General features: G+C 42.6%; 1 protein-coding gene across 2 annotated transcripts in view; it reads right to left on the bottom strand.

Annotated features, from left to right (window-relative positions):
- The window catches only part of MATN2 (matrilin 2), a 53,940-nt gene that overhangs the window by 14,474 nt on the left and 25,637 nt on the right, over positions 1 to 13,829 (bottom strand). For both annotated transcript variants that reach the window (XM_083749775.1, XM_083749776.1), the window contains exons 7-13: positions 12,216 to 12,338; positions 9,980 to 10,102; positions 7,428 to 7,550; positions 4,762 to 4,884; positions 3,853 to 3,975; positions 2,837 to 2,959; positions 2,630 to 2,752 (exon numbers count right to left, since the gene is read on the bottom strand). In XM_083749775.1, the coding sequence (XP_083605901.1) occupies positions 2,630 to 2,752; positions 2,837 to 2,959; positions 3,853 to 3,975; positions 4,762 to 4,884; positions 7,428 to 7,550; positions 9,980 to 10,102; positions 12,216 to 12,338 (861 nt within the window). The remainder of the gene's footprint in view (positions 1 to 2,629; positions 2,753 to 2,836; positions 2,960 to 3,852; positions 3,976 to 4,761; positions 4,885 to 7,427; positions 7,551 to 9,979; positions 10,103 to 12,215; positions 12,339 to 13,829) is intronic.

Genomic DNA, 13,829 nt, shown 5'->3' on the forward strand with positions numbered 1-13,829 from the left:
GCTCAGATCATCAGCTTCTTATAGCAAAATTCAAGCTTAAACTGAAGAAAGTAGGAAAAACCACTGGGCCAGTAAGATACAATCTAAGTCAAATCCCTTATGAATACACAGTGGAAGTGAGGAACAGGTTTAAGGATTTAGATTTGGTGGACAGAATGCCTGAAGAACTATGGATGGAGGCTCGTAACATTATACAGGAGGCAGCAACGAAAACCATCCCAATGAAAAGGAAATGCAAGAAAGCAAAGTGGCTGTCCAATGAGGCCTTACAAATAGCAGGGGAGAGAAGGCAAGCAAAATGCGAGGGAGATGGTGAAAGATACAGGAAATTGAATGCAGATTTCCAAAGAATAGCAAGGAGAGACAAGAAGACCTTCTTAAACGAGCAATGCAAAGAAATAAAGGAAAGCAATAGAATGGGAAGAACCAGAGATCTGTTCAAGAAAATTGGAGATATGAAAGGAACATTTCGTACAAAGATTTCCATAATAAAGGACAAAAGTGGAAAGGACCTAACAGAAGCAGAAGACATCAAGAAGAGGTGGCAAGAATACACAGAGGAATTATACCAGAAAGAAATGGATGTCTCGTATACCCCAGGTAGTGTGGTTGCTGACCTTGAGCCAGACATCCTGGAAAGTGAAGTCAAATGGGCCTTAGAAAGCACTGCAAATAACAAGGCCAGTGGAAGTGATGGTATTCCAGCTGAACTATTTAAAATTTTAAAAGATGATGCTGTTAAGGTGCTACACTCAATATGCCAGCAAGTTTGGAAAACTCAGCAGTGGCCAGAAGATTGGAGAAGATCAGTCTACATCCCAATCCCAAAGAAGGGCAGTGCCAAAGAATGCTCCAACTACCGCACAATTGCACTCATTTCACACGCTAGCAAGGTTATGCTTAAAATTCTACAAGGAAGGCTCAAGCAGTATGTGGACCGAGAACTCCCAGAAGTGCAAGCTGGATTTAGAAGAGGCAGAGGAACCAGACACCAAATTGCAAACATGCGCTGGATTATGGAGAAAGCTAGAGAGTTCCAGAAAGACATCTACTTCTGCTTCATTGACTATGCAAAAGCCTTTGACTGTGTCGACCACGGCAAACTATGGCAAGTTCTTAAAGAAATGGGAGTGCCAGATCACCTCATCTGTCTCCTGAGAAATCTCTATGTGGGACAAGAAGCTACAGTTAGAACTGGATATGGAACAACTGATTGGTTCAAAATTGGGAAAGGAGTACGACAAGGCTGTATATTGTCTCCCTGCTTATTTAACTTATATGCAGAATTCATCATGCGAAAGGCTGGGCTGGATGAATCCCTAGCCGGAATTAAGATTGCCGGAAGAAATATCAACAACCTCAGATATGCAGATGACACAACCTTGATGGCAGAAAGTGAGGAGGAATTAAAGAACCTTTTAATGAGGGTGAAAGAGGAGAGCGCAAAATATGGTCTGAAGCTCAACATCAAAAAAACGAAGATCATGGCCACTGGTCCCATCACCTCCTGGCAAATAGAAGGGGAAGAAATGGAGGTAGTGAGAGATTTTACTTTCTTGGGCTCAATGATCACTGCAGATGGTGACAGCAGCCACGAAATTAAAAGACGCCTGCTTCTTGGGAGAAGGGCAATGACAGGCCTAGACAGCATCTTGAGAAGTAGAGACATCACCTTGCCGACAAAGGTTCGTATAGTTAAAGCTATGGTTTTCCCAGTAGTGATGTATGGAAGTGAGAGCTGGACCATAAAGAAGGCTGATCGCCGAAGAATTGATGCTTTTGAATTATGGTGCTGGAGGAGACTCTTGAGAGTCCCATGGACTGCAAGAAGATCAAACCTCTCCATACTGAAGGAAATCAACCCTGAGTGCTCACTGGAAGGACAGATTGTGAAGCTGAGGCTCCAGTACTTTGGCCACCTCATGAGAAGAGAAGACTCCCTGGAGAAGACCCTGATGTTGGGAAAGATGGAGGGCACAAGGAGAAGGGGACAGCAGAGGACGAGATGGTTGGATAGTGTTTTCGAGGTTACCAGCATGAGTTTGACCAAACTGCGGGAGGCAGTGGAGGACAGAGGTGCCTGGCGTTCTCTGGTCCATGGGGTCACGAAGAGTCGGACACGACTAAATGACTAAACAACAACAACAACACCTCGGGTTAAGTACTTAATTCGTTCCAGAGGTCCGTTATTAACCTGAAACTGTTCTTAACCTGAAGCACCACTTTAGCTAATGGGGCCTCCTGCTGCTGCTGCGCCACCGGAGCACGATTTCTGTTCTCATCCTGAAGCAAAGTTCTTAACCTGAGGCACTATTTCTGGGTTAGCGGAGTCTGTAACCTGAAGTGTATGTAACCCGAGGTACCATTGTATTGTTTTAGTTGCTTGATTGTTTATGCTCTGGGCTCTTTTGGGAAGAAGGGCAGGACATAAAGAAAGAAAAAAATAATAAATAAAAATGTCAAACTATGGTTAGTATAGCCCAAAAGCAGATGCTTCCAATCTCTTCTTGTGTGTGCTGGAGTAGCAGCGCGGTTGCATGTGAACTGGGCCTGTGTTTCTACAAGTAAAACAACAACTTCAAAAAACAACAACAATTCATTTGATAGGAGGAATAATCAAATTACTTACTTCCACACATTTTCCCATCTTGCTTTAATAGAAATCCCTCATGGCACTTGCAGGTATATGAATCCCCATTACTAACACAGATATGTTCGCATCCGTGGTCAACAGATTTGCAGACATCTTGATCTGAGTATAGTTAAGAGTTTGCTGATTAAAACAGATGGAAGAGATTTACAATAACTATCATTTGATCAAGACTGAGCTGCTTACTTCTGCATGTCTTCCCATCATCTCTTAATACAAATCCATCGTGGCACTTGCAGACATAGGAGTATCCACTGTTGACACACAGGTGCTCACAGCCATGATCAATCGATTTACAGAGGTCTTTACCTAATGATAATTTTCATAATTAATAAGTTTTCCAGATGAAATAGATGCATAGGTAGAATGAGCAATATTGCAAAGATGAAATAAAACTCAGATCACATCCTGCTTTCGCATAATTGTCAAAATGAATTCACATGACAATTATGAGTCCACTTTTCGCTGTGTAATTGGTTCAGGTTTTCACATCCTCCTTTAGTATGCATGCTTCCTAGTACTGCAGATATGCTGTATTTATTAGCACAAACACAGCCATAGCCAACTGATCTGAGGACATATTTCTCAATGGAGACTTTAGATTAGAAACGGTGAACTGGTAGACCATCATCTAGCAGAATCCTGCCTACAAGCTTCCAAGTGAGCTCTCCACGACCTCCCCAGCTCTATTAGGGGGCTGCAAGCCTGCTTCAGTAGCATGCAATTAGCCATGTGCTAGTCAGAGATGCTCTTTGAGACACAATCTCAAATTTGCTGAGGACTTCATTGCACGTTACAAGAAATTTGGGGAAATAATATGTGCAAGTGTTCTCACATTTCCACTTTCTGCAGCCTCTTATAAAATACGAAAAGGAAACCTGTGCATTTCCCCCGTGGAAAGATGTGCAAGCTCCAGCAAGACAGCAGAAGCATGAGACCACTCTCATCATACCTAAGGAGGCCTAGAGATCAGGGCGATATGCCCTTGGATGCCCATGGATTCAGCATGAGATAGCAGCAGGAACTATCTCTACAGCCCTCACTGGTCCTCCACCTGCAGCACCCAGTTAGTTCAGTAGACAAAGATGAGCTATAGCATAGCACACACTTGAGCTGCAGGGAGGGAAGCGCTGAAACAGCACTCCCAGCCTCTGAAACCAGAGCCTTCAGAATGAATAGCCCATTAAGGAGTGCTTGCTTACTTCTGCAGGTCTTCCCATCTTCGCTCAGTATGAATTCCTCGTGGCACTTGCAGGCATAGGAAATGCCATCACTGACACAAAGGTGCTCACATCCATGTTCGACAGATCTACAGACATCTCTACCTGAAAACAGACAATTTGTTTCTTTTGTAAAGCCATATGATCACCCCATGAGTCAACATGAAGGCTATAAAACCTTTGGCTCTGCTTCCCCAAGCTGCCTCTTATAATCACTCATTTGAACTTTGGTTTGAGCTCAACAATCATTAAGAATTTAATTTGTTCTGGAGATCCGTTCTTAACCTGAAACTGTTTTTAACCTGAGGTACCACTTTAGCTAATGGGGCCTCCGGCTACCGCCGCACCGCAATTTCTGTTCTCATCCTGAAGCAAAGTTCTTAACCCGAGGCACTATTTCTGGGTTAGTGGAGTCTGTAACCTGAAGCATCTGTAACCTGAAGCGTCTGTAACCCAAGGTACCACGGTACCGTATTTTTCCATGCATAAGTCTAGTTTCCCCCCCTAAAAAATAAGGTCCAAAATTTGGGGGTGTCTTATACATGGGTAGATCTTCCCCCATTTTCTTAAATTGATGTCCCCCAAAATAGATGGAAAAATACGGTACATGCTGGTCCAGTACATTACTTCCATTCAGACTTTACTTCCTTCCTGCTTCTTCTCTATGGTCTTTGGCAGAGGTAGTTTACACCTGGAGACGCTGAGGATCAAACTCATAGTCCTGGGACCCTCTGCATGAAAAAATTGGTACAGTACTAGTGAAGTCCAAAAACATCCCCCCATGGGTAATTCTGTAACTATGTTAACCACAGTAATAACAACTGGCAATTTTTATTTAAGAAGTATTTATATATGAAAATAAGTGAACTAGGTTGGGGAAAACAAACTTACGTTTGCAAGTTTTCCCATCCCCACGCAGCACATATCCTTCAAAGCACTGGCAGGCATAAGATCTTTCACTATTTACACACAAATGTTCACAGTTGTGGTCATTCAGCAAACAATAGTCCACTCCTGGGAATAAAAAAAGTTGCAATTATTATTATGTATTTGCAAAGAAGAGTCCTGACACCCAGGGAACTTGAAAACAGGCAAAGGAAACAACAGAGGAAGTGGAGGGAAATGAAGGCAGAGCAAACAGGGTAATAACCAAGGAAGTTTCTAAAGAGTTGATAGATTTAGTCTCCTGTGCACAAAATGAAAGTAAACACCCCTTGCCCAATCTTTTTTTTTTTTTTTTTTTGGGTGCCGGGGGCGGGGGAAAGGACATATGCACTTTCACTTAGCGCCACACCTCTAAGAGCAGACCAATGGACCCTATGACTCTAGCTTGCGTACTCCAATGTGTATCTGGAGTTCCTGTGCATTTAAAGCAGGCAGAATTGACAATGTGGAGTCGTCCAGAGGATACTGGACCACAGCTCCCTTCAGCCAGCATGGCCATTGTTCAAGAAGTTGCAGTCCAACAATATCTGGTGGGCATTACATTGGCTCCCTGTGATTGAAAGTACCACTTGGTAATTAGTCCAATCAATCATTTTAATTCCATGGCACTTTTCCAAAGTTAAAGCTACGCTGAAGGTGGCTTACAACCTATTGAAAAAAGATACATAAATAAAAACATAACAGAAATTTGTTGGCATCCATCTCTCTTGGGAGACAATGGTGGGTCACAAAAAGGCTAATTTGCCCCCGATGTTGCATAATTATTTGCTTGCACAAGGGGTTATAGCCACTTATTTCTCAAGTGCTTTGTATTAGAACTAGAATGAGTGTGCAGGGCTTTTTCCTCTGCTGTTGATTTAAGCAACTGTTAAACTTCAGGTCAATTGAGTAATATAACCCATGAGATTTCCTAGCACCACAAAAGAAGTACTGCCTGTTTCTAAATAATAAGCAAGGCAAATTGGGAAGTAAGAATCTCCAGAAGGAAAAGCCATAAAATGAGAACTTTACACACAGGAGTTGAGTAGCAAATATAAAATTTTAGAGCTTTTGATGGAAATCCCAAGTGCTGCCCAGAGGAAAATAAAACTCCATAAAGGATAAACATTTCTCTTGTTACCCAGGAAAGAACTCTTTCCATTGGTAGGTTGATAAAACTATTTCAGCAAGTCTGTTGCTTTTCGGCTACTCTGGATTCAAACAGACACCTAGGGCTGGGTTAGAATAGCTAGTACTAAAGTGTTATTCCCCTTAATTTTCAGTTTTTCCTTTCAAGCCACAGCATCCAAGTTTCTGTTTTAACCCTGCTCAACCACAGGGTGTTGTCATATGATTACATACATACCAGGTAGTTATCTTAAAATTACATATTTCTGCTAACCCTCATCAAGTACCATAATCATGAATGGCTACTTAACACTGTTGTCGTGCCAATAGTCACATTCCTTGATTTTACTTTTATGTAGGAAAAAGACTGGATGATATTAAACTGTTTTACTCAGAGAGAGTAGACCCATCAAAGCTAATGAACATAACTAAGGATTTAGCCACACTTCCTGTTGTCTTGCTGCTTTCCTACATGGGGAAAACTGCTCTTTGGTGCTCAATCGGAGCAAACAGCAATCAGGTCTTCCGTGTCTTGCTGTTTGTTCTGATTTAGAGCTAAAGAGCAGGTTTTCCCTGGGAAAGGAGTGGGCCAAGGGGAAAACCACTGAGCTTTTTAGGCACAGCTCAAGCAGAAGTGTGGGCAAGCCCTTAGTTAGGCCCATTAATTTCAATGGGTCTAAGTAAAACATAGTTGAATACCACCCAAAGATTCTCAAAATTAACTGAGCGGGGAAAGGGAAGTTATTATCATTCATTACTAGTGATATGGGGAATTGTTAAGGAATGGTCCAATGGGCCCTCCCCCCTTTTAAAATTTAGGCTGTGTACACACCAAAGTGTTAATGTACATATAAGTTGCACATATTTGTTTTTTTCCTTGTGCAAGTTCATCTACACATGAGGACTTTCAATTGAATTCTGTCTCATTTCCCCCTATCCACACAGGTAAGGTTTGCTTGATGGGGTGTATTCACACTGTGCGCTGTTTCCCCTTCCCCTCAATTAGTACTAACCCACCCACCCTGAGTTCCACAAACCTGGGGTCCATTGTGGGCATACAGGCAGGTGTTGTTTACCTTTGCATGCATGCTTTTTTTTAAAAAAAAGATACAAGTCTTCCAATACATCGGACTCGGATAAAACAGTGGGTTAAAACAAAAACAAAAAGGTGTATTATGCCTGGCCTCACTAGCAGCCCACTGAGGAATGCCTAACTAACAGAAGTAAAGGGTGGTGTGATATGGCACACATGAAAATAACAGGGAATGCCACTATTAATTTTAAAGGGCCAGCTTGGAATATGGGACTATGAAGCTTTGTTTCTGTTTATTGGCTCAAGATTCCAATCTGTCTGCTTTAATTATGGATTCCCAAAAAACCCGAGTGCATGCTATAATCTCGAGCTTTCCTCAAAATTGCCTTTCAGAACAGAATTTAAAAATTAAGCACTTTAACCCACCTTGTTTTTCTCTAATTATATGCAATAACCAAATCAAGAGACTTACGTGAACAGGTCTTTAGATCCTCATTAATGATGAAACCTTCGGAACACTGGCAAATGTAAGAGTCCTTGGTGTTCAGGCACAGATGCTCACAGCCATGGTTGGACTCTGCACAGTGGTCTTTTCCTGGATTGTTACGTATCAGCAATGGCAAAGAATGCATCGGAATGTTAAAGCATTTTTAAAGCCCAGAAGTGAAAAATATGCAAGGAACAACCATCAGCAAAGCCCACCATTGTAAACTGTGACTTTGTTAAAACTTCGCACAGAAGGGACACAGAATGTACTTTCTGCATTTCATTGTCATGTGATCCCATTGTTTTACACCCGCACCTATATATATACAGTCGTACCTTGGAAGTCGAATGGAATCCGTTCCAGAAGTCTATTTGACTTCCAAAATGTTTGGGAACCAAAGCGCGGGCTTCTGATTGGCTGCAGGAAGCTCCTGCAACCAATTGGAACCTGCATCGGACGTTCGACTTCCAAAAAAAGTTTGAAAACTGGAACACTCACTTCACATTTTCGATCGTTCGGGAGCCTAAACGTTTTCGGCAACTAAGCCATTCAAGATCCAAGGTACAACGGTATACCTGAAAACTGAGGGAACATCTGATCAAGTGTACTCTTGTTATATTAACAAGCAATCCAAACCTCCCTTACACTGGGTGGATGGTGGATTGGACTACTGTTTACATTTTTTGAGTAGAAGTCATACTTGGTAAAGTCACCACAACATGACATTCACAGTGAAATCTTCAGGATTAACTGTGTAGCAGAATTATAATTTAATCATATGAAATGAGGAAACCTAACATCACCATTTTGCAAATTAGCATGACTGCTCAGCTGTTGCAGGGGAACTTCCTAACAGAGGAGAGAGAATGCCAGATATAGATGCAACAGAGGATTTGTTAAGGTTTAAAGCATGGACTGTTTGTTTCTCATGCGAAGGAACAACTGGGAGGTGCAGCTGATACGTGCTTTTATGAATGTACATTTCTCTCCATGCTGGCTCTGGCAGTACAGAGCAAAACGCTTTTTTTTTTCCTGGGGGGGAAATAGATCCAAGAGTCAGAGCAAGAGAGAGAGCGAGAGCAAGGGGGGAAGAAATCCCCTTTTCAAACAAACTCCTCTATTAACTTTCTGCTAGCAGACATTCTTAGCTATTTTTATAGCTCACTCTTAGAACCATTTCAAATAGGCAAACAGTCTGCACAATTCCTCCAGACTGTGCCTAAGTACAGGAATGGGATGGAAAAGTGCATTATATGAGCTCACGCTACATGCAAGGGAACACCCTCTTGGATTTCTATGACTATAATAGAGGCTATTCACTTGCATGACCTGACTTTTCAGGGCTAAACCCGAAAGAACACCAGGGGATCTGTGATCAGATTTCCTGCGTTTTTTATTGGTAAATAATGCCACAAGAAGGAGATTGTGGTTTGACATGTAGTGTTGAGGAGAGGTGATTTAAAAAAACCAAAACCTGTTTCTGTGTACCATTTTCTCAATATTTATTGCCTCCCTGAAGCTTCAGTTGGTTCAGGGTGGAAACTCGTGGTACCATGGAGGAACCTATAGGCTTTCTCTTGCAGAGCAAATAGCAGTCTGGGGGCAGATTTTGCATCAGGAAAATGTTACAGGGAGAAAGGATTAAAAATCTCATCCTTAGTGCCATAGTCCTGATCCTAATCCTACCCCTCCTGTAGCTGCATTTACCATTTTTTTTTTTTTTTAAAGGAGACTTTGGGACAGATGATAGATATCCTGATTTCAGAGGCGCCGAGTTTCGCGTGACATGAGGGGGGAGGGGCTCGTCGCATGCATGTGACATCACACATGCGACACAGACGTACGACATCACACTGCTGGATCAGGCCAAGGCCCATCTAGTTCAGCATCCTGTTCTCACACTGGCCGATCAGATGTCCAGTGGAAGCTCAAAAGCAGAACTTGATTGCAACAGAGCACTGCCCACTTGTGATTCTTAGCAACTTGGCAGTCCAAATCATATTGCCACTTACAGCAGAGACAGAATACAGCCTTCATGGCGAACAGCCACTGATAATCTTATTCTCCGTGAATTTGTCTAATTTTAAAGCTATCCAAGCTGGTAGCCATCATTACTTCTAGAGGGAGTGAATTCCATAGTTTAAGTGCCATGTGGACAACTACTTAATATGTGGAGTTGCAAAAATAAATCAGTAAGTCATTTTTTTTGCGTAAGAGATGCCTAAAGCAAGGAAACAGAGGCCCAGAACCAGTAACAAAACACACACACTGCGTGCTCTCTAATTATCTGCACTTTCTAAGATAAGGACCTAAAATACATCCAGCAGCATTCCTCTTTCTAGAACTTTGCAGCAAGTTTGTTTGTTAAAGAAATATATTTAAATCACATGCTGGCATTATCTCAGCTTATGCTGAATCTTGCTAGCTTTACAAAAGCCCATATTTATAAAAGCCTGAGGAGATCTGCAGCATACGTTTGCTTCAGAACTCTGTCCAGTTATACAGATTAACTCCACCAGAATGTCTGACATACTCACTTCTGCATGTTTTGCGGTCACGGTTCAGAGTGTATCCGGCTCGACATCTGCAAGTATACCCGTCTTCTGTGTTAACACATTCATGTTCACAGCCATGTTTTCCCAAAGCACAGACATTTATTCCTGTGGGAAGGAAAGGAAAACATGTAATGTAACAATGCTGGAACGTAATTGTTTAAAAATAATACTTAAGAACCATCATGTAAAACCATTAAAAACACCTCACCTTCCAGTTTGGTGCTAGACACCAAAAGCAAAATTAAGAGTTCACTAGGACTGTTTGCATATGCAAGAGACAGTATCAGGAGGACAAGACCTTTCAAAATATTTGGCTATTGCAGAGAATATCTGTGTGTATTGCACTTGATATGGTTTGTTTATGTAGAGTTCTTGGCTGAATTTAGCAGGTCCAGCATCAGCATCACTGCTTAGCACATCCAGTAGAATACCTGCTGAAACCCAATGATGCCATTAGTGGTGACAAACCATGGTTTGCCAAAAAAGATAAGAAAAGGGGGGACTGCCATGCTTGTTTGTTCTACTGGTAAAGTGCAGGAATGATTTGAATTGCATTTCATTTTGGGAAAACTAAGACAGGGTCTGCAACTTTAACTGTTGGCAGTTGTGGATGGTGTGATGGGGCTACAGTGCTCATCTGACTCCCATCTGTCGTACTGCTGCTGCTTACAGGCAAGGCGGCAGTAAGGAAGGCATGGTAAAGGTAAAAGGACCCCTCTGACCATTAGGTCCAGTCATGACTGACTCTGGGGTTGCAGCGCTCATCTCGCTTTACTGGCCGAGGGAACCGGCATACAGCTTCCGGGTCATGTGGCCAGCATGACTAAGCAGCTTCTGGCGAACCAGAGCAGCGCACGGAAACGCCGTTTACCTTCCCGCTGGAGTGGTACCTATTTATCTACTTGCACTTTGTCGTGCTTTGAAACTGCTAGGTTGGCAGGAGCAGGGACCGAGCAACGGGAGCTCACCCCATTGCAGGGATTCAAACCGCCAACTTTCTGATTGACAAGTCCTAGGCTCTGTGGTTTAACCCACAGCGCCACCCGTGTCCCTCTAGGAAGGCATGGTGCAAACACACAAATGGGAGTGCCAGATAGGCTGCACCACACCAACCTCTCCCTTCCCCCTCTACCTCTCAGTAAGCAGCAGTAGCAATGTTGCTGACTGGAGGTCAGGTGAGTGCTGCCTTCTCTCCATGATGTATGCTGCTTGCTCTTGGGGTTCCATTTGGCTGCCCCCTACCAAGAGGCTGTTAGAATTCCTGCTCCATGATGGCATTCATGGGATTGTTGTCTATCACATGATGATATATGTGACTCCACAGAGTAGGAAGTGACGGAGAAGGATGTTTGTGTTACTGTGTTCCGTGAAGTGGGACTATTGTCCTTTGTTCATTTTCTTTGCTGTCTGATGCTAGAGAGAGAGGGAGCCATGTTGCAGTGCTCCGTGTGTGTTTATATGTAAATAAAGTAGATTAGCCAACATGCTGAGTTGCTGAGTTCTGTTATGCAAGCTGCGAACACTCTACAGATCCCTAAGTGTGCCGATGTCTGTTGGTATCAGTCGCTGTGATGTTCAGGCTGAAGAAAGCTTTTGAAGCTCCCGAACAATCGACCAGGAGGGAGAAAACATGCCAGTCGGGCATGTGTCTCTACCAGGGTCCTACTTGAGTGTAGGACAAGCCCCTGACAGAGCCTACCATTCAACCCTAGATGCAATTCTGCCTCTTAGGATGGTTTCATCAGTTTCTTTGTGTAAGTGTTGTTCTCCAAAATGCATGGCTCTGGTTGTTTCTGGGAATATAGTCAAATAAACTTTGCACTATTGTCATATATAAACATAAAGTTAAAAAGGTAACATGCAAAATCCTCCATGCAAACCAGCCACCAAAAGTCAGTGCAACTTCTAAGTTTCATACTGGTTTTTAAAGAGGCTTAGAGATTGCCTTTTGGTAGAAGGCCATGGGACTGGAGTTCCACCAAGGAGGCTTCTTAATGCACATGTGCTTCTTTAAGTTGGCACAAAGATATTTCAATGTGCGTGGAGGATTGGTTCATTGATTTTAGGAATTATAATGAAGACATAAGGAGGAGGTGGTTTTTATAGGCATGTTCAAAAGTTATACCTCAAAACGGCAAAAAGGAACTAAAAAAAGCTGTGATGGTGATGTTGAGAAGTAATAACAGATGAACTTACTATACACTTTAGGACAACATACTTTTGCATGTTCTCTTATCTGGATTGAGAGTAAAGCCTTGCTGGCATCGGCAGTAATAGGATTCATCTGTATTGACACACTCCTGCTGGCAGCCATGATTTTGCATTGCACAGTAGTCTGGTCCTGAAGATTGGGAGGGAGGGGGGAATTATTATTATTTAAGTAACAGGAGTAGTACACAAAGTGAGCAGACTGTAATAAAAAATAAAGGCTTCAGCCAGAGATGTGACTATAAGAAGAGCATTAGTTTTTCACAGAAAATTGAAGAAAATCTTTATAAATCTGGGGACAGAAGCAAACCGCAGGCCAGTCTGACACTCCCAAAGCTACATCTACACCATGTTGAGGTCAGTGCTGCTTTGCTTTGTCCTGTCCTCTCAATAACTGGCAGCAACCTGAGGGGTTAGGAGGTCCAGAAAATGATACAGCCCCAGCCATGCAACCCTGCCAGCCACTAATGGGAACAGAATACATCTAATTGGTCTTGTTGGACCCATAACCCCAACATTCCGCAGATGAAAATAGGGACCTTCTAGTCTACATCAGTATCACTGCCAGGAGGGGCTTTTTTTTTGTTTTTTTGCACGTTAATATTTTTATTAAAGTTTTCCATGATACAGACAACCCCTCCCTGAAGCCCACCTATGACTCCCATAATCTCCTTGCCCCTGCTACCTCTTAAACTCCTGCCCCCCAGAAGCCGGCCTGCACCCCACCAGCTGGTCCCCAGATGTTTTTGGACTACAACTCCCATCATTCCTAGCCAGCATGATCAGTGGTCAGGGATGATGGGAGTTGTAGTCCAACAACATCTGGGGACCCACAGGTTTCAGAACCGCTGAGCTACACCCTTTCCCACGACCTTCAGGGCCTGCTCCTGCCCAGGGTCTCCTCCAGCCGCTGTCTTCTCTTCTTCTTTTTTTATAATAATTTTTTATTATTTTTACAAAACAAAAAAAAAACAGGGAACAAGGGTATAGGAAAAACAAACAAATCACAAACAAATACATAAAACATGACTTCCCCATACCTCCCCTTCTCTGCATCATTATTTTATAATGTGTCAGCAACCCTTCAGTCAATTTCTCTATATATTCTCATTAAGTTTCCCCCTTTAATTTACGATTTACAGCTGTAGTTCTTTGTTTCTAGCCTCTCGACATCTTAACCGTCCAATATTTTACAGTAGTTCTTAAGGTATACTTTAAATTTTCTCCAATCTTCCTCCACCGCCTCCTTCCTCTGGTCACGGATTCTGCCGGTCATCTCTGCCAATCCCATATATTCGATCACCTTCATCTGCCATTCCTCCAGAGTGGGTAGTTCTTGCATCTTCCAATACTTTGCTAAAAGAATTCTTGCTGCCGTGGTAGCATACATAAAGAAAGTCTTATCCTTCTTCGGTACCAATTGGCCCACCATGCCCAGAAGAAAAGCCTCTGGTTTCTTTGAAAACGTCCATTTAAGGACTTTCTTAATTTCATTATAGATCATTTCCCAGTAGGCCTTAATTTTTGGGCAGGTCCACCAAAGGTGATAGAAGGTTCCTTCAGCTTCCTTACATTTCCAACATTTGTTATTGGGCAAATGATAGATCTTAGCAAGCTTGACTGG

The sequence above is a fragment of the Podarcis gaigeae genome, assembly GCF_964106915.1.
Source record: "Podarcis gaigeae genome assembly, chromosome: 7".
Classification (NCBI taxonomy): Eukaryota; Metazoa; Chordata; class Lepidosauria; order Squamata; family Lacertidae; genus Podarcis; species Podarcis gaigeae.